Raw genomic sequence first — 21951 nt, 5'->3', positions numbered from 1 at the left:
GGGACAAGTACTCAGGCAAGGCAGCAAGCAGGACTGGACTCAGAGCCTGGCTCTCCTGATTCCCAGCTCTGTAACCTTGGGGGGACTCAACTGCCCCAAGGCTCACTCTCCCCAGTGCTGCAGAGCTACAAAATAGGGACACCTGGTAGATGTGCACCCTAAAAGCACTCAGATAGAGCACCTGGCACTTAATGGGCCCTCACATTTCCTTCTCCACCTCACCCTCCCCAGAAGATGCTGGAAAGCACTTGGTCATTTGCCTTCGAGCTTCAACTCCCCAAAAGCATCCTTCAGTATCAGCAGGAAGTGGACCCTTTCGTTAGGCTGTCATCACCCTTCTCTTGTGTAGAAACAAGGACGACTTAATTGTTACCTTAAACATTAAAAACATGTGGAAGCAAAAACAGTATAAAAATGACCCGAAGCCGGACTCTGGGCTTGTCACTCTAAACTACACTCTTGAGCCTTGAGAAGGGTTAGCTGCTCCCTGCGGCGGTGCGGTGGGTCCCCACCAGGTCACGCCCCACACCTTCTCTCGGAGTGACTCTTGACAGTGGTTTCTCTGAGCACAAGCAGTCTGTAAGAGCCACATCTGAGCTGCTAATTCTCGCACTGGGGCCAGGAATTACAATATCATCAAACAGCAGTACAAATCCAACTGTTCCTCTGGTCTTTCCCCAGCTGGGACATTATTTCTGTCAATCTGGCGCGGACTAACAGAAGGCTGTTAGCTATCCCGTGACCACGTGCTCCTTGAAAATCAGCCCCTCAAATGGGCACTGGTGCTCAAACAGGGAGCAGGAAGCAGGAAATAGTGGGCGACGTCCGAGTTCTGCAGAAATCCAGGAGTTCGTGCAGCAAACGGCTGGCCTCATTTCCGCTCAGCCATCGGTCCCCACCACACTCAGCAGCAGCACCTTCTCAAGGTGTGCCCCACCCCTCCCCTGCAGGTGTGACGATCTGGCTCCTTCCCCCCCGGACTGGACCCTTGACAGCTTTGTCATCTTGGAGCCCGATGCCCCAAGCGACTCCTGTGTGCCCGACTCGTCTGAACCGCCACATCTGGAGGAGGCTCAGACACACAAGAGCCTCACCACCCTGGTGACGGGCGCCTGGTGCCGGCAGGCAGGGAGGGCTTCTCCAAAGCAGGGCTGCGGCAGGCTGGCAGCAGAGCAGCCAACAGGAAGGTGCAGGGCTGGGTTCACACCCGCCCAGGCCGAATCTCTGCCCCCAGCCTGACTGCCCACTCTGGGAAAGGTTCCCCTACCCCAGGCAGCGCCCCACCAGTCAGCCTCTGGCAGGAAAGAGGACGGTGAGATTGCAGAGCGTGCAGTGTTGCCGCAGGGCCCAGCGCACGCCTGCCACGGGCCGAGCCCCTCTCATACCAGCTCACTGAATCTTCACAACTAGCCAACAGGGTCGTTTTGTGTCTCTTCTTGTGGGTTTATAGTCTCTTCTACAGATGAGTGACAATGTCCCAAAGAATTAAGATGTGCTACTGCTGAGCACAGGTTCCTCGTCCTACATAAATACTACTTTTCAGTGGCTCAAACGTGGCTTCCAGAATCCTCACCCAGGACTCTGTTCTGTCTGGATGGAGTGTAACCATGTCCTCCTCCCTGAACTCTCAGCTCCTGCAGCATCTTGCATATAATGGGGAACCCAGGCGTCAGGGAGCTGGCTTGGCAAAGCCTGCTCCCCCAGCAAAGCCCCAGGCCTGAAAGGTGGTTTCCTTTCCAGCTCAAAGCCCAGGTACTCCACGGGTTGTTCACCTACCTAGCTCCATCATTCCAAAGACTAGGAGACTGATGGGCCCAAAGTCACCATGCGAGGCAATGACCTCTCCCCAACCCCTGAGCCAGAACTCTTTGCTGCTGAACTACCCTACCTGCTGCGAGCACACTGAGTTCCCACAGTGCTGAGTGCGGTGCTGGTTCTCAATGTCCTACTCTTTCCTTGGAATTACTCCTGATTTGGAATTTGGGTATATGCAGTGAGAGTTAAAGGAAGCCTTCCAGAAGGCGATGTGCTTGCTACACTCTGGCCTCGCTATGGGGCTGCATGGGAAGTGGTGGAGTTTGTAAATCCTGCTGTGCCACATTCACATGAGTGCAGCTGGAAGCAGAGCTCGGGAGCCCTATCTTGAGCTGTCAGGCCCGCAGAAGAGGTCAGGAGCCAGAGGCTGGTCAGGAACAAGAGGATGGTCAAACAGCTGGACAACCATGCAAGACTGCAAATGAGCAGCTCATCTGTACACACCAGTCACCAGGGCTGTAAACCTTCCAGTTCTAGTCAGCAAACTGGCTAGAACCCTGTTCCCCCTCTGAGTCTGGGCCACGCCACTGAAACACAGGGCCTGCTCCGCATATGCCCCAGGTGGAACAGCATGGCTCCCTGGAGAGCAGGAGACACCAGGGAGCACCCCAGACTAACTTTCAAGACTCCTAACCCCTAGTTTATAACTGCTTAGGACTCCTAGACCACTCTGAGAAAAGCTACGGGCTGGTTTCCCTGAAAAATGCTTCTTGCGGGATGTCATACGGAATTCAGGGGATTCTTTAAGAGACTAGAGAAAGAATAGCAGGTGATTCGAATCTCTATTGGGCCCTGCTCTACCTCTCCCATCAACATTTTACAAGTAAAATCACTCTTCTATACCTGACAGCAACCCAAATCATAAAGCAAATAAGGACTCGAAGGTCTGTGTGTAAGGCCGCCTTGGGGACACTAGCCTTACTTCACCGGGTAACAATCAGGAAAACCTTGTCTAAATGCCACGGAGAGATCAGGAGTGGCCGCAGGAATCAGGGGACACAGGCAGAATTTCATCTCCTTCACTTACCTAGTCCCCTTCTTGTTGGGCACTGAGTACGGGCGGAGGAAGTCCAGCTTGCTCTTGCTGATGACACAGAGATCAATGTTACTTCCAGATCCCAGGTCGTTGAAGATGCCAGCTGCAATGGCTTCACTCACTAGCTTCTTGGCTTCCTCCTCCTGAGAAAGAGAATGGCAATGATCACGTCCACAGTTGCTGGGAGGGTGGCTCTTGACATCCACAAAGTGCTGTCACGAGCAGTGCGCAGAATCACCGATGAGGTAGACGTTTTCAATGCCCGTTTGATAGATGAAGAAAAGGTCTCAAAGTACCAGAACGACCTGCCGAAGGTTCCTCAGCTAATAAGTGCAGGAACCAGGTCTTTTAAACCCTTTCTGCATGCACCCCTTCTTTCAAAACACTGCTTCACATCAGATAATCACTGAATGACTGAGGACTCTGGGCCGACAGGGAGCAATTTATCATCTAAAACAGGGACCAGTAAACTTTTCTTGTAAAGGGCCGGGTACTAAATATTTTGGGCTTTGTAGATACACTGTCTCTGTCATAACTACTCAACTCAGTCACAGTAGCACAAAACAGCCACAGACAACATATAAGCACATGAGTGTGGCTGTATGCCAAAAAAACTATTAACATAGGTGGAGAGACAACGGGTTATAGTTTGCTAATCCCTGATCAAAAATGTTCAGTAATGGTTGGAACCTGCTTTCAGGTAACATAATGAAGAAGTCATATCAGGGAGAAAAACTAACACCAAAACAATACAGTTCTAGCAAAATGGTGGCAAAGCCAAGGATGGGACCTCTTGTCCAAGAGAATCTATTGCCTTCTACTAAAGAGCCTACATGTTCACTTACAGTGATTCCTTCCTTTGAATCATTCTCTCCTCTACTTCTCCTTTTAGAAGCAAGTCTAAGTCACCAACGGGTACTTGTGAAAAGGTGGATTCATTCATTTCTGATTCAAGAAGGCCTTTCATATGTCGGGTCCTGTGCTAGGAGGCAGAGCTACAGAGAGGGATGAGGCCCCAAGGTCTCTGCCCTGTAGGGGTTTAGAGTCCAGTAGGGGTATCAGCCCCACGTAACTACAATGCAGTGTGAGAAGGAGCTGTGGAAACACTGGCAGGCTCAGCGACGCTTCAGGGAGGGGGCTGCAAGGCAGGCCATGCACCAGGCATGCACAAAGCAGGGCAGTAAAACCGAAAGCAGGTAGCAGAGGCAGCAAGGTGGGACCTGGGGAGCACCACGTACAAGCTCTTTAGGCAACAAGGAAAAAAAATGAACCATTCTCCCAAGGAAGAGAGTGCTGCCCTTATGCTGCCCCTTCCCCATTCGCCAGCGCTTTAGGAGTCCACAAATATGCAAGCTGAACTAAAGAGCTCATCTAAGTACCACTCTTTGAGAAACATGACTACCCGCCCCAAAGTCCAGCCTGAGATCATCAAAGGGCAGATCTGCTGACTTTCTGTTGTGAGATCTGAGCCACTCAGGGTTCCTGCTCCTCTGCCTGCCCTAAGCCACGAAGTGGGATTCCAGTGACATGAGCGCCCTCTACAGACTCAGAGAAGGATCGAGAAGGCTCTGCTGGAAGTGGGATCCTCAGCAACCCAGCAGTAGGAGCTAGGGGGTTAGTCTGATCTTTAACTTACCAGATGTTTTCACTTTCTGAGTGGCACCTACGTTGGGCCAGTGGAGCTGGTTATTCTCTTGTGCATATACAGCCCCGTGAGAACTCATTCAAACAGGATCCTCCAATCAAGAATTCTCTCCTGGGGCGCCCAAGGGGCCAAAAGCCGGTGAAGGTGGAAGCAAAGAAACCATCTGAGAGGAGATGGCTGCTACCATACAGACAAAACCCAACCGTAATTTAACGGACGCAGCCTCACTCTAACTTGTTTCTCTTATTAAAAGAGTCTAGATTTGCACACACACACACACGCATGCATGTAGGGCAGCCCCTTATTCCCCTGCTCCTCACCGACCCTCTCCTCTTCCTTTCCCTTCTCTGTTTGATGATTTTCTTTGCTTTGACATCACTGCTGCCGGTGCCTTGAGTCAGCCAACAGTACCTAGTAAATGTCACAAACCCTGCTGGCTGCACTTAGGACCGCAGATTGAAATTTCCCAAATCACTCTATGTTTGGGGACGGAGATGGGAGAAGACTCCGAGGAAACGGAGATATACACACGATCTCAGACATGCGTATCTAATATCCGTCAGTGAAACTGGGCACACAGATACCGACAGTGCACAGATCACAGGCGAACCTTCCTCTATTTTGCAAATATTCTGTAATGTGAATAGATGAACTTATAAAAATTAAAAATGTGCAAAATTTTGTATTATGTATAGCTTGATTTATTCATAAAATTATCATTATGTGCTGTTAAGTGTAAAAGGCTTTTAAAAGTTGGGAAAAGACCTTTTAAATTCCTTTCCTCCCCACCGATTCCTTAAGGAAGAAAATCTCACAAGTCTCTGATCTTTTTTCCAGTCTTACCCTCATCTCATATACACAGGACTCGATGTTATGAAACTGAATGAACCTTACTGAGCACCTACCGCAATATGCCAAGTACTGAGTCAGGCATATTGATGATCATTTTTACCTCTGCCCTCAACCATCTTCTGAAGTTAGTACTGTCAGAAACTATAGCTGAGAGAGTGAATGACTTGCCCAAGGTCACCAAGCTAGTAAACAGCAGGTCCACTGGGCTCCAGAGCCAGAATGCCACAGCACCATACCAGCACAAGTAACCTGTCTCAGCTAGGGGCTCCTTAGTGAGTTGGGGACAGTGGACCTCAGTTCCCTGATTCAGGGTATGTCACTCCTCAGTCACCTAGGATCTTCAGAACCTGGGCAAGTGGATGGTGGTTGCCAATTAGTCTTTGGGCCAACGGGCGGTTCCTCCAACTGTCATTTCCGTAACAGAGGTGGGGGGAGCACTGTGTTTCCCAAATTGCTCAGAGACACCACTTAAACATTTCTACAATGTAATATGGCAGAGATCAATATTAAAAACCCATGTCTTGGGACGCCTGCGTGGTTCAGTCGGTTAAGTGTACGACTCGATTTCAGCTCAGGTCATGATATCAGGGTCATGATATCAGGGTCATGAGATCAAGCCCTGCGCCGGGCTCTGCACTCAACAGGGAGTCTGCCTGAGATTCTCTCTCCTTCTCCCTCTGCTCCTCTCCCCACCCCCTGCTAGCACTCTCTCTCTCTCTCAAATAAATAAATCTTAAAAACAAAACAAAACCCATGTCTTATTTCACATATCCCCCACCCCTAGCAAAAACCCTCAGAGGGCAATGGTGAAAATTTACCAAGGCTCTACTGTCTACCCATTACTTACATAGTTAATGTCTTCAACAAATATTTAGAGACACCTACTATGTTCTAGGAAACGCTTCGTATGCCAAACACTATCTTTTACCAGCGTATTTCCACACTCAGAGAATTCTAGACTCATATGCAAATATGCTGCTGGGCATATTCATACTGTGTTTTCTTTATAGTGGAGTTTCACAATTAAACAACTCTTGTCTTTAACACGTTCTCCCAAATATTTAAGAAAACCATCAAGAAGAACCACCAACTGAATGCAAGAGATGGGGAAAACACCACATTTTTATCTGTCTCTGGCCCACAATAAATGCAGAAAGCATTGTTCCTTCCTTTAGGATTCCTTCTTCCTAGGGAAATTGCACCTCCCTTTTCTGGAAGCTGCGGGGTGACCCAAGTTCTGAGCAGCATCTGCCCGGGGACAGCTGCTACTGAGGGGCTCTGATGAGGGCCCTGCAGAGCCCGGGGCCCCAGCTGAGCAGACCCAGGTGCCATGCTGTTGCCCGCTGCCAGGCCGGCGTCCTCCCCCGGCCAGCTGCTATGGATTTACGCTGCGAGTCACAAGGGAGCTTGGATTCAGTGTGCACACGGACCAGCAGGACTCATCTTGGCTATCAGAAAAATGGCCCTCTGGCCCAATGGCTGCTTCCTTTTACCTTGAGACACTCAGCCAAAATATCACCACCTGGTGGTTAAGTTAATCTGGCAGATGTGGAGGCAGACTGGGTCTGAATCCCATTTCCTACTTACTGCTGTGCAACCTTGGGCAAGTCACTTCACCTCTCCGAATTCACTCTCCTCCCTTGTAGTACAGCGATGATAAATTGGGATTTCCCAAAGGACTGCTGCAAGAATTAGCAATAAGGTATAGAAAGCACCTATTATAGTGCCTGGCACAGAGTTGTTGCTTAATAAAAGGTAACTTATTTAAGAAAGCAAGCCAAAGGGCTTCTGGAAGCACTGAGACAAAATTTATCTCAAAGCAGTGACTGCCCGTACCCAACCCCAGGCCAGGAGGAGAAGGTCCAGATAAACCTGCTGACAAATCTGCACACAGTTCTGTCAAGAAGTTCCTATAATAATTAATCCAAGCAAAAAGCACACTCCCTAAAAGTTCAGAGAATATAAAAGGAGCACTTCCTGCTTTATGGTCACAAAGACCAAACTAACTGGGAATATCCGCCCCCTGGGCCACCCCTGCTTCTTAAGTGAGATTACAATAAGAGTGATGTACTGGAGTACACGTCAGCTGTGACAAGCAGCACTTTATAGAGCTATCTGTTTGTCTCCATCACTGCATCGCACAATGTGTCCCTGGACTCCAATGTGCAGCTCCATTTACCGCTACATGACAAATGGGCAGCACTTGTAAAAGGCACAAAGAGGTCCACGTCGGCCATGTAATGGTCACCACAGCTGTACCCGAGTGCTTGAGGGGACAAAACAGACCCCCAAGTTCATTAAACTGACCAGTAATGGATCTTTCAAAAAGTGCCTTAGGAATCATACAGAAAAGGCTAAAATAAATAACTCAGCATGGAAGGCTAATCTGAAATGGTGTTTGATAAATTATTTATAACACAGGCGATTGTCTGCATTTAATATTGGAGCTACTAGTAGCATCTTTAAAAGATGATTTATGTGTTGTAATGCTATTAAACTTTATATTGGCCCAGTGCTAGCTATAAAGTCTGCTGAGATTTAGAGAATGAGTTTTAAACTGTCACTGCAGCATCATAGGAGATGGAGACTGTATTAAATCTTTACTTTAAACCTGTTATCTAGAGAGTTGCATTTTGTAGACACTCACAAACTGATAGATTACCTCGGCATCCACTATGGTGCAGGTCCAAAATAGTACTGCAAAGAAACTTTTCCACATTATTCTTGTCTACAGCTACAATTGAATTTCTCTTCTCACTTAAGTGATTTTTAGATGGGGAATGTCACCAGAATAAAATGTAGGTGTCCCAGCCAATGGGCACTCTGGATAGTTCAGCATCAAATTAATACTCTTTCAATAAACCCTCTACGTTCTACCATTCAGTTATGCATTCTAAATAGCGTTTTACTTACATTAGGGGCAGGCAAAACATTAAATATGCATTTGATGGAAAACCTAACATACTATTTTAGAGACAGCTTTGGAATGTGAAAATGTGTGTGTATGGCAAGTCATTTAAAACAAATGACTTGTATCTAAAATTTTTTAAAGAAATTAAAAAGAAATAAAATTGGTTATTGGCTGGAAAATATAGCCCATGTATGCAGCAAGGCGCTGGCATTAAAGGAGCTGAAAAAAGAAGAAAACAGCCTTTTTCATGAAGGACAGAGCTCCCCTGGCTCTACTGTCCTCTGGGGCACTGCAGATGCATCCCTCTGCCTTCCGTCCCACCGTCATGCTGGGAGTCAGGGGACAATGGCTCTCGGCCCTCTGCTCCAGGGAAATAGAGATGGGGGCGGCACCATAGCCGGACCCTCTCACAGCTCCCATCAGTTTTCCTAGTTGCTATGAAATCTGTAAGGATTATTTAGTTCACAATGGTTTGCTCCTTTACTAAAAACTAAGAGTTTTAGCCAACGAGAACAGAAGCAGTCCAAACTCATCTTGAAAACCCTGCATTATCTTTTGTCACTTTGATCTGAAATAGCAAAAAAATGCTATTGCTCTGATGATCTGCAGCAGAGCAGGTTAGAAGTCTGGGTGTGACAAAGAGTTTGGGCTCTAACAAGAGGACCCAAACCACCCCATCTCCCTTCTTGTACCCCAGGCAGCTAGCACGCGGCTTGGCGTGGATGTCAACAAATGAAAACATGAACCATCAACCTCAAATGCATTCCTGGCTTTGCCAAATTGAAAGGTGAAATGAGTTACAAGATGGATCATACCAAAAGGGGTAGCTCCAAAAGTGCACCAGCCCCAACTGCGGACCAGGGACCCAGAGCACTCCAAGACAGGTAAACGCCTGTGAGGAAGAGGTTTAAACACAGTGTCCCGTAGTGGCCTGTGGACACGCTGAGGTTCTGCCTACGCCACTGATGCGGCCTGAAGGAGTCATTCGTGGCTGATGGTTGAATAAAATTTAAAGAGCTCAAAAAAGTGTTTAAAACACTCCCCCCGCAAGCAGAATGCTTCCTGCACTCTGTAACAGACACGATGTATCCCATGTGTGGCCACGTATTTTACAGTGAGAAAGGTTAATTTAGTATTTTTTCAGAATGGGCTGTGTGACAATAGCGAAGGTGTCTGAGTTTTGGTTTTGGCTTGAGCAGTCTGGGTAAACACGGCCTGCCGGTGTGAACACCTGGGAACTGTGAGGTGTAACTGAGGTGCAGCTGGTGCTCAGTGTGCCCAGAGTGGGGAATGAAGTAGTAACTGTGTCTTTAAGGTCTAGAGGGCGCTGCCACTTCCATCCCCTATAGCTTCTGGCACCCAGGATCTGAGCGATGCAAATAAAAACGGGCAAACCTGCTGCACATGCAGGAGTGATCTACGGGGTTTTCAGAAGGGACAGGAGAGGGTATTCACGGTCAAGAAATTGCCAACCACACCACTGCCAACTTGGCCTGTGCCAGATCACAGAAAGATGCAAAAGCCTGATCGTAACTCAGGGCCAGGAGAGGAGATGGCTGAGGTTGCAGAGCCACGATGGGCCAGAAACAGCTGCCACAGAAAAAGAAAAGAGCAGCACAGCTGGGGCACTGATGGACACAGCGCTGAGCTCCAGGGGCCGCAGGCTGCCCGCTGGGAGAACAGAGACAATGCCTCTGTCCAGGGGCTGTTAAGAGGAGTAAGGGGACAGGTATGTCCCTGACACATGGACTTTACAAACAGAATTGTGAGCAAGTTCTATGGCAGAAGGAAAGTGGCCAGGGTGTGAGAGAACAGGGGACACCCAACCACATCCTCTGGGTCTGTGCCAAATGCTTATGTTACTTATTTAATCCTCCTCACCGCCTGTGAGCAGAGGAAACAGAGGCTCTAGAACGGCTGGCTGACGCACTGAGGGTGCACGGCTGGGTCTGAGTGGGAGTTGGGGATCAGTGCCGGGGTAGGGCCCTGTCTCACCGAAGCCCATCTTCGTACCCTGCCACGGGAAAACCGGTGGTGGGTAAGAGGTCTTGCTGGATTCTGAGACACTGAAGGGAAGGAAAAACACCTAGGCTTCCAGAGGGAAAAGGACCAAGAGAGACAGGAACATATTGCTTTCCGCAAGAAGAAGAAATCAGCGTTCGCAGCATATGTGTATACAAATATATATTTCCAAGGCTGCAGTGAATCAAATATAATCAGAGAAAAAAACAGGACTAGGTTTAAAGAAAGAGTAAGAAATATGCTCAACAATCCTCCAAATGAAAACCAAGCTGCCCCAGGTAGTAATAAGATCTTCATAATATTTCTCTCTCTCAAGCGGTCAGTGATAACTCTGCCAATAAATTCCTGGAGGTGAAACAGAGGGGGGAAAGTAAAGTAAATGTGTTCCTTGGGTCACAACAGAGATGAAAAAGAAGAGCTACACTCACATCTGGAGGACAGAAAGCAGGGCAGAGGGCAGGGCACATGTGGGAAGGTTATTGTGGGCACTAGGTTACACTGCACGATCCTGCTTCTACAGCCTCACAAGGATTAGAAAGGACTAGAAGGAGATCCATGGAAGTACAGAGCACCTTTGTTTGAGGGAGTTTAAAGACCACATATGAAGCAAGTTTCACATGATACAAAACCCCTGAAAGAAATGTACAGGGCAGCTTAGTTCAGCAAACATGTACTAATGCTCTGATCTTAAGGTGCTCTGCAGACACTGCTAATCGCTGGGAATAAGGTCTGAACAAAGAACTTGCCCCAAAGTGTGTGGAGTCCAGAAGGGAAACAGGAAGAAAAGCTCACTACAATGTGGTAAGAGGTCTTAAGAGGCAGGCCTGATGGTAGAACTAGAGGGGTACAGAGATCTCATGGGGCACAGGTGATGAAGACGAGGCTGAATCTTGACATACAAGTATATGGCAGCCAAGCCAAGGGGCAGAAGTGATGGAAGGAGTAAAACCGTGACAACGGGAAGGAGAAAGGTGCGGCTGAATGAATACCAGAGAACCTCATCAGCCATACAGGGAGCCCTGCATGGGAGCAAGTGGAGAATTTTAAGCTGGCGAATGAGGGAGTTAGATTTGTGCTTTATGAAACTGTAACCTGGAGGCAGGAGAGGAGTAAAGGCCCAAGGCAGACGAGAGGACAGCAGGGGATTACAATGTTCCCAGGGAGACGGTGGAGGGCCAGCAGGGGCGGGCAGGAGGACCATCAACAGGACTGGGAGGCCCGTGCGGCAAGAAGGGAGCAAGGGTCAGGTGGTAGTGCAGGAGACGGGAAGTGGAGGGTGCTGCCTGGACGGCCAGCATCAGTCCCAGGCACTGACCCAACTCTCAACAAACCCAGCCATCACAGAAAGGCCTTTTATAACTTCTTGGGAGCTGTTTTTCTGGTAGGTTGATAGGAGGCAATGATTAACTTAATTACTCGTTCCAGACACTGGTAAGCTTCTGCGGTAGGCACTCTAACGGGTGTCACCGAAAAGGGACAAGACAAAGGCAGAGCAGAGCCAGTGGAAGCTGCTGGTTTGGAAAAACCCAAAACATCTGCCAACTTGTAAATGCCCTTTCATTGGTGTCAGGGGCTCTCAACCTATGCCTGTCTGCCTCTGGAGTGTGGTAGAAAGAATGTAAGGGGTTGGTTAACTATGGGGGCAAGAGCCAAAAGAATGTAAAGATGTTCTAAGGGAAAATCGTGGTCATGAGGGTTTTGGCCATTGCAAAGTAAAGTTATGAGAAAGTAGAAGTGAACAGACCTAAGTAAAGCAGACAAGCAGAGAGCAGATGGGGGGAGAGGGGGAAAGAGGGGAGCGGAGATCGTGAGGTGCTACCAACTCGGACACTTCTCCATGAGGCCTCTGGCTGGTCACCTCTTCCTGGGATCCCAGGCACACACACAGCCTTCAGATGCCCCCTCAGTTACTTAAGGTTCTTATGAAGAAGGGGGGTGCCTCCCAAAGGGGCATAAAGAAACTTCTGGAGTTGATGGATATACTCACAATATGCCTGCAGTGGTAGGGCTAGGGGGAGGAGGGAGGAGGCAGCAGAAGCAAAAGAATTGAAGAGAATGAAGACCTAGGAGATCCAAGTCCTGTTACTTAGGAACTATGTGACCCTGGTGGTAAAGTCAACATTTTTAAGTCCCAATTTCCTCATCTGCAGAAGAGGCCTGAAACCATCTAGCACTGGGGTAGTCATGAGGATTCAACAAAGCCCTCTATGCACCACAGAAACTGCTAGCACAGTGCTGGTATGCGGGAAATCCATGATGGGTGCTAACCTGATCCAATTCTCCCCTCTCTCTCATGTTCACAAACATCATTACCAAAAGACTAACTCTTGCAGAACCACCAACACAAGGGGCAACTGATCATAACTCAGTACTGTTTTTTCAACCCTCAATTCAAAGCAAATCAACTATGAGAGTAGCCCCTGTACCAAAAATGAAATTCAAAATGATGCCATAAAACCCTGTGTTCACATTGAACACGTTCCATACAGAATTTACTGCCATGCCAATAAGAACTGTACTAAGTGGCACATTTTCACTTATTATATTTCATTAGAAATTATATCCTACAAGGCAGAAAAAGAACTTAGGTTACTGTGTGCAGGCCCTGTGCCAAGTACATTCTTCCACTTCTTCCACTCACTATTCCAAATAACCCTTAAAGGTAGGAATGACCCGTATGTCCATTTTACAAATCCAGGAAACAAAGGCTCAGAGAGGGAAAATGACTAACCCAAAGGCACATGGCCAACAACCGGAAAGTCTGAGATTCCAGAGTTCTGTCTGACTCAAAAGCCCACGGTTTTTTGTTTTATCACTCAAGACAACAGAACCTCCATACAACTAGTTTCCAAAATCACTAATGATGCTCATCTAGTCCTTAGGTGTAACTGATGAACCCACTCATGGGTTTACCTTTTTAAAGTAGTTGACCTCTAAAATTCTTCAAATTTGCAAATATACCGCTTACATAATGCTACTCAATCATTCCATCAATTCATCATGCTTGTTAACATTTGGTAAAACTAAGAACATCCTGATGGATCTCTCTGATGTAGAATGTACACTCATTAAACCCCAAAGCAATAGCCCATCAATTCACTGCATCAGTACCACATTCAAATGTCTGCATTTCCCTACAATACATGGATAAAACCTCTCAGCAAACAGGATGAGTCAAATTGTTTTTCGACCACCCTGTATATCAATAAAAAAGATACCACTTAACTGAATTTTCCCATCAGGCCATTTGTTGATTGTAAATCTTAACTAAAACTGACCAAGAAAGGCAAGTGCGCTTTAATTTTCTTCTACATTTTGGGGCAAGAAGTACTCAGATGATAAGAGAACTTTTGTTAAGCCTGAGTGCAATTTACTAACAATCGTCTCAAGTACTGACTTAAGCCCACGTTGCGAATGAGGTTTAAGTTTTATAAATTGGGGCTACAGGGGTTACACCAGAGGCAAAAATCAATCTTCACGCCCAGACCTCTTCAAAGCCCATGCATGCACTTTCCATCATGCCCTGTTTATGCTGCTGTCACCCCAATTCATCTGAGTTAAAAGAAACCAATGTATTTGTCAAGGAATCAAAGTTAAATGTGCCCTTAAATCTTTTCGATCTCCTGGTATCGTCACAGTTCCAAGTTTAGAAAAACTAGATTACGACATGATGACAGGGTGACAACCATTCCAGGTGTGACTGGGCTCTGCACACTGGCTGCTGCAGAGAGTTTCCAAAATCTGTACTACTCGGTGGAATTTTAAAATGTCATTTTAGCACAACTTCATATCATTTTCTTATTTTTGTTCCTACACCATTTCAGGGTTAGGGGAGTGTAGTATAAATTACCTCACAGAAACCCCCAAGTAACATTATCTGTTAAGGTTAAAACTTTAACTCCCTTCCTGAGGTATGCTGCTGGGGTCTCATTACAGCAGGTAAGCTCACATTCCACCATGCACAACACACTTAAGTACCAGCATCTCCCAATTACAATGCAACGGAAATCTCAAAGGACATCTGAAAAGTCTACACAACTCCTGCACCCACTGCCCAAACACAACCACCTCTAATGGAACGTGGCAGCTTTCTAAACTAAATATTCACACGCAGGGACAGGGATGCTAAGCTCGGCCTTATCCCACACTGAAGAGTGGATGCTAATTAAAAGGCCACTCCGACTCAGGAAATGACCACCCAGACAACTCTGGACACCGTCTGGAGTTTCGTTTTCCTATTTCCCAATATGTTCAGCTGTCCAAACTTCCAGGGTTACATACTGAGAAAAAGAGCAGGAGCTCCCCCCCGACCCCCGCTCCGCACCTCTGTACATGATGCGATGCCCCCTGGTCTCCCCTTCTCTGCAGCCTCCCTGTCCCACCCCTCCCTCAAACCCTAGGACAAAAAAAAATTCAAGGGAGGAGTCACATGCGCTTTGAGGCCATGTGAAAGTCCCCAGATTCCATAACTCCCCTCTGTGTTACCTCTGCGCCCCCCAACAGATGTACCTTCTTGTGCTTTTCACACTGCACTTTCAATAGGTGCTGGTAGGCCGATCCACGCCACTAAGTCGTACATGTCACCAAGGGAGGGACCATGGCTCGTAACCAGGCACAGACCTTGGCACCCAGTTGGAGATCAGTACAACTTAGGTGAATGGAACAGAAGACCACCCTTCACATCTCTGACTGATACCACCTCTCAACAGTTTATAAAGGCTCTCATGGAGGCTCAAAGGGGATATAAAAGATGTTCTTCTGGTGATGTAGGTACCAAGAAACTTCTGGTTTCTTCGCCCACTGCCCTTCTGCCTTTGCCAATTTTGATGTTTTTGAGAAAGCACCATTTTTTAAAGCCTTTATAACAGCAGAAGGTATCCAGGCTATGTTCCTTCTGACCATAATCATTTGGCTATTTTTGGAACAGTTTTTACTTCAGCTAGCAAAATCTAGACGAGGCTGTGATGCAAAAAAGAAAAAAAAAACCTGTCATAATTGTAGTAATGGCTTTGAAATATCTCATCCAAGCCAACTTTATTCTCACGCCTCTTAAAAATTGCTAATCCCTTCAAATATTGGCAGTTCCATTTATTCAGATCTTCTGATACATCATATTTGCTGACTTTTCCCCCCCTTGAGTTGATACAGATCTATGAAAACTGTGAAACAAAACTTCTCTGCCTGTGCAAATTACAGGGGCATTATTAAATTACCATATGTTCTAGATCAGAAGGTAAAAATAGTACAGCAGCCCAGGAAAACTTCCCAGCCCATGAAACCTGACAGTTATTGAAATACAGATCAAATGCTCAAGTTCCCCCTTTTCTTGTAGCAGTGGTCCCATTTAACATTTAAATATCTTACATAAGTTTACCATTTTTGTTTTATGTTTATTTACAGGTAGAACATAAACGACCACGGGCACCACATTTAAATATTTAGCCCCAAGTGGTATTTTACACTTAATTTTTCCACAGAGTTATTTCATTTTAAAAAAAGAAAAAACTTCCCTACAATTCTTAATCACACTTGAGCGTGTATTAGCCAATATGTAACGTGTGGCTGCTGTGCACACCCACATGCCCACCACCTCCCCCTTTCTGATATCACACCCCACACAAGTATAATAAACCATGTTAATATTTCATACCACTGTGAAATATGCTGGAGTATCAATTCAACATCTGCTGTCTTTAGGGTCCGGGAGTCCCGCAGAGACACTTTCAATTTGTAATTGAGTTCTATGCTGAATTAATCAGCAGTTTATCTTTTTTACTAAAATAACGTCTTCACCACTAACCCAGATTTACATTAACAATTTATGCCAAATTACCTGCCAAGGCAAAACTTATAAGATCCTAAGCTACCATCCAATAACACTCAGTCCTATATTTCATTTCTTATATTTCTCTAACCTCTATACAAGAAAGTGGAAATCCATTGTTTAAAAGCTGCCAGCCTCTAACCAAAGACGACCTCCTGGATTCCTGACACAGAGCCTTACTTCTGACAGTGAAATTCAGCGGCCAGGGCGGGGGGGGGGGGGGGGGGGGGTGTCCTGAAAGCCACTGTTCAATAAGCGGTTATAATTCAAAATTTTTACAAAATAAGAGTTCCAGGATGGAATGAAATCAGTGAATAATAAAAGTGTATCTTTTATTTTTCCCAAGGAGCTGTGGCAGGCAGTCCTATCTTGGCCTGGCATGCTTGAGTAGCAGAAAAAGGCAACACAGATAAAGGGGACATTTTTAGTGTCTTAAATTATGTCCCTGAGACCCTTACCACTATGACCAAGGTGGTAAGAGATGGATAAAGAAGTTCATTTTCTCTTTGATATCATGATGTAGAATATTATATTATTAACAAAACTAACTTCCTTTTAATTCTACCCATATAGTTGAAAGTCACCAAACATTTATTTCTACTTAACACTGGAATCTAGCTCTTGCCTCTCTCTGATTAAAGAGTTGCTGGTCACAAAGAAGTTACATCTTGCCTGCTCGATCTTTGCCACAGGTGCAGCAAACAATGTACTTTGTGAAATATTTCTCCTACATGGTGTATTTCCCCCTGTCTTTCTCAGTTACAGGAAATATGTAAAGTGAAAACATTTCAAATGGGAACACCTGCTCCAAAGAAATGCATCATAAATAATTACCTATCTACCACAGAGTAAAATAATCCCTCCTTTTCAATCTACTTTGCCCATAGCTGTATAAGGAATTTCCACCATCATACAGAATGGCCTCCTGCAATACTGCCTCTGGATCGCAGCACCAAGTATACTGTAATGCCTCGCATTCAGCTGGTACCCAATAAGTACCTGCTGATTGATAACATATTGACTTTACAAGAAAATGAAATTCAGTGTGTACATAGCATAATGTGAAAAAAATTTTGCACAGAAAGATTTTTGGCAGAAAAATCAACAAAGAATTGCCCAAGCCAGTAACTCTGGCAGTGTAGCGCCTGTAGTACCCCTGGCGTGCCGTGGAGATCTGGCGGTAGAGGACTTCGAATTTTACACAGGGTCACTTCCCTCAGATCTGCTGACACTTGAATTCTAGAGGCCTGGCCCCCAGAGGAATCCACTCCTAGCTCACTGGAGATTTTGGTAAACTATACCTTTCTTGCCGGGTCTCCTCCCATCTAACCCCCTTTTATTTCCTGAAACTAAATGGGAAGAATTAAGACACTTTCTAAAATTTTCTTTGCCCCTTCCCCAAAATACCCCACTTTGAATTTCAACTTGTATCAGAGGCAGAATAAAATGGCAAGGGTGGAAACAATAGCCAGCCAACACCATTAACTGAGGGTCTGAAGACAGAGAGATATGGAAGACACACGACTCAGCCAGACAGACACTGAAGTGGCATTCCTAAGTCAGGAAGATGAAGGAATCCTACAGAACCAGAGAGAAAGAAGCAATTACTTGTGAAATTCCAAACTCTGTATAGAGGGAGCAAAGTCCTGCTCTTGAATTATCAGGAGAAAGACCAAAGAAAACTCCCATCTGCCTTAGAAAACATCACAAAAGGAAAAGATCCAAGGGAATAAACCTTAACTTAATAAAACTTAACTAAAAATTAGGAAAAGTCCTTTCCTGCCTCTCCAAAGTTGGCTCACTAGTGGACTCCAACTTAGGAGAACAAACTCACTTTGTAAATGGGGGACAACTCAAAATATTGCGTCTGGTGAAAAACTCTAACCATCAACAGGGTCTTCTCATCATCATCTATTCTAAAGGTTAAAAGTGATTCTCCGAATCACCCATGGAATCATAACGCCAACCTCAGTATCTGTTCACTTCTCAAATTAACTGTTTAATGCCACTGGAAATCACTACTTAAGAATAATCCTACACTGGGGGGGGGGGGGGGCAGCGCCTGGGTGGCTCAGTCGGTTAAGCGGCTGCCTTCGGCTCAGGTCATAATCCCAGGGTCCTGGGATCGAGCCCCGCATCGGGCTCCCTGCTCGGCGGGGAGCCTGCTTCTCCCTCTCCCTCTGCCTGCCTCTCTGCCTACTTGCTCTCTCTATCTCTCTGCCAAATAAATAAATAAAATCTTTAAAAATAATAATAATAATAATCCTACACTGTGCCCCCAGGATTATAATTTTGGGTTCTGACATCTTAAAAAAAAAAAAAACAAAAAAAACTAATGCTGGGGCACATGGGTGGCTCAGTCGGTTAAGTGTCCAATTCTTGATTTCAGCTCAGGTCATGATCTCGGGGTCGTGGGATCGAGCTAAGCACAGAGTCTGCTTGTCCCTCTCCCTCTGCTCCTCCCCCGGCTCACGCTCCCTCTCTCACTCTCTCTCAAATAAACAAATAAAATCTTAAAAAAAAACCCTACTGCTTTACATTAAATACAATCAGACAGAAAATTACTGAGGAAAAGTAGTACATTTTTTTGATCCAACAATAAAGACGCAACTTACTACATCTAATGCACATCTAGTGACCCGGTCACTTTGGAAACCAGACCTTCAAAAGGTTAAACACAGAGTTACCATATGACCCAGCAATCCCAATCCAAGGGACTGACAAGAGAAATGACAATGCATGTCCACACAAAAACTTGTACACAAATGTTCACAGCATCATTATTCATAATAGTGAAAACAATCCAAATGTCCATCAACTAATGAATGGGTAAATAAAAGGTGGTATGTCCACACAATGGAATATTATTAAAGCATAAAAAGGAATGAAGTAACAATACATGCTACAACATGGATGAAATATTATGAAAATATTATACATTAAAGGAGCTAGTCACCAAAGACCACTTTTGCTATGATTCCTATTAGGTGAAATGTCCAGAAAAGGCAAATCTATCGAGACAAAGGGAAACAAGTTGTTGCCCAGAGCTAGGAAGGTTGAGGGTAGATGGGGAGTGACTGCTAATGAGTATGGGGTTTCTTCTGAGGGTGATGAGAATGTCCTAAAATTGACTGTGGTGATAGTTGTGCAACTCTGAGAATATACTAAAACCACTGAGCTGCACCCTTAGAGTAGCTGAGTTGTATGGATATAAATTATATCTTGATGAAGCTACTATTTAAAAAAAGGCAACCAACATTTTTAGACTAGAGGAGTCAAAACATCCTGTGACATGTCACAAGTCAAAGAACTCACTTTCTAATAGTATTTTTTCAAAGCTAGAGATCACAATAAGCACAAATGTCAGCACAGACCCTCAAAAAACCATTTAATAATAAAGAATTTTGGCTCTAACTATATTTTTCCCAGACAAAGATACCTAAACAGATGTAGCAACCAGACAAATATAACCTTAAAATCTAAAAATTAGGAAAAGTGCGTCAAGTTCAGCTCATTAAGCTGACACCCATTAAAGCGCAACAAGAAAAACAGCCTTAAACACTGTCAATATCCACACAGACAGAAAAACCATTGTTTATGAGAGCTATCGAAGGTCAGGTTTTTTGTTTGTTGTGTTTTGTTTTTTCTTTGCATTTACTTAAAACTCCGTTTGATGCCAAGAGGGTTCAAGTCACACAGGAAGGTGCTTCGGCTCAACACTGATAGTCCTCCTTGATCTCCATTGTCTGCTGTGTGGGTTCCGCCAGCAACCCTCCCAGCGAGTGGTCACCTTCCTATGGAGTCATTAAACCTCTGAATGTCAGCTGGTGGGATTAGCCAGCAGCTTCCACACCTGAGCCCCCGTGGCAGGGACAGAGGCATTTGGATCAGATCACTAATGAATACAGAATTCATATGCCGCTTGTCAGGGCTCCTGAGCTCAGAGTCGCACAGATGCAACCTAAATAAGACGGAGGACAGAACAATTGTTGACGAAGATTAAAAAGTTTTGGCAGTTGGGGGAAAAAAAAGAGCACCTCATTATTCAAATATGATAGGGTTGCTTATTTTTTTTATTTTTGTTCAAGTTATTCATGATTTGCCTCAAATGGACAAATGCCATTCACCAATACTTAAGGAGTTCTTGGTCTCATTACTAAATTTGAAGAGGTCTATGCCATCTCAACATCAGCTATAGAGAAAACAGCTCTCCTGTGAATATCTGAAAACTTTGGGGGGGGAACCAATCAAAAGGTATTTGGGGTGAAGGAGGGTTAAAAGGAAAAAGTCTGATGAATTCAAAGAGAAGAAAACAATATTTTTCATAGCCAAGTGACTTTTTTGTATCTCCCAGTATCTCTGTGTATTTCTAACTTCTTGTGTTTTTCTATTCCTGGGCTCCTTGCAATCACTGGGCTCACCGACAAGGTGTGTGCACCTGTGCTGACGTTTGTTTGGCTTCCGGCCGTCTTCACGAGACCTCATCAGACAAAAGGAACAGCCCGGGCAGCCCAGACCTCAGCTCACCTGGAATAAGAGTCTTGCCCACTCTATTGTCAGAGAACCGGGGGCCTAGCAAAGAGGCAGAGTGGCACAGTGATGGATCACACCGGAGGGCTTTAAAGCCAGACCAAGCAGGAGGCAAACAGTGCCTCCATCACTGGCAAGCTGTGTGCACACCTGGGGCGAGGTATTTATCTGACCTCCCCACAGCCTCCTGTTCTTCTCCACAAAATGGGGCTAACAAAGTACAGGCCCCACACAGTTACTGAAGAGTAAAGGAGAGAATGCCGAGAAAGCTACAGAGTCCGGCGCAATGCACCAGCACTCAACAAGCACCGGCTACCACGATTACTGTATCTTCAATACCTCCTCCCCCATCCCAGCAAAAAAGCAAACACTTCCATGGCCTCTGGTATGTGTCCAACAAGGCTTCCTCTACTGTTATTATGACCTCTACATAAGTCTGTCCCGGATTTTAAGCTTTCGGATGGAAAAGAAGAGTCCTACCTGTATGATGCTATAATCTCCAAGCCTGACACAAGTACAAATGGTCGTATTAGTCATTGCTATGGGATGTTTGTATCCTGCTACTGAAGAACTGAAAAACAGATGCAGCTGCCATATTTTAGAACCAGTTTTGTGTGAGCCACCATATAAGGTGTTTTACAGACCACATCTAATCCTGACAGCAACCTCCAGGCAGGTCTCTAGATCCCCATCTTCTAGACAAACAGTCTGGGGCCGTGGCTTGCCCTGAGTCATGCCACGAGGACAGTGGAAACAGACTCACAGCCCGATCCTCTAGCTCCTAAGCTCCATTCCCCTTCCACCTGACCACACTGAACCCATGCTCTGTATTCTCCTTCGGGACCAGTCTCCATGCCGAGCTGAACAAATTCTTCTTTTTAATCAAAATACTGCAGCTCTCGTACACTACGGTCTGTCTCACAAAGCACAAATGAATCTGTAACTTCAGTGTCTTGCTACTACCAGACATAAAAACAAAAAAACCCCACTACAGTTACTTCTAAGATTTGCTGTCAGGACACCACATTGGTATGAATTCTTTCATTATTTAAAGTGGATCTATAGCTGCCTGCGATGACAGATTAATTCTGTTTCTTCGGTAGCTAGGTGTTTGGCATCACGTCTGTGAGGTAACCACAAGCCTTCAGGGTGAGAGCTGCTCACATCTTTAGCAATCTATAAGGGCTTCTCTAGAGGCCAGCACTTGCTGAGCGATGAAATAGGACTCCATAAATCAGACGGCTGAAGTGGCACTTGTATACGTCACCATCTATCTTCGTGGCTCCTCTCTGAAGGGTAGAGGGTAAGAGCTCACC

General features: G+C 45.7%; 1 protein-coding gene across 1 annotated transcript in view; it reads right to left on the bottom strand.

Annotated features, from left to right (window-relative positions):
- PSMB7 (proteasome 20S subunit beta 7) overlaps nucleotides 1-21951 on the bottom strand; it is a 60387-nt gene that overhangs the window by 349 nt on the left and 38087 nt on the right. The window contains exon 7 of the mRNA XM_027616815.2: nucleotides 2843-2994. Coding sequence (XP_027472616.1) covers nucleotides 2843-2994 — 152 coding nt within the window. The remainder of the gene's footprint in view (nucleotides 1-2842; nucleotides 2995-21951) is intronic.

This window comes from Zalophus californianus, chromosome 13, assembly GCF_009762305.2.
Source record: "Zalophus californianus isolate mZalCal1 chromosome 13, mZalCal1.pri.v2, whole genome shotgun sequence".
Lineage (NCBI taxonomy): Eukaryota > Metazoa > Chordata > Mammalia > Carnivora > Otariidae > Zalophus > Zalophus californianus.
The sequence above is the reverse complement of the archived record's forward strand: the minus strand, read 5'-3'. Positions and strand labels throughout refer to the sequence as shown.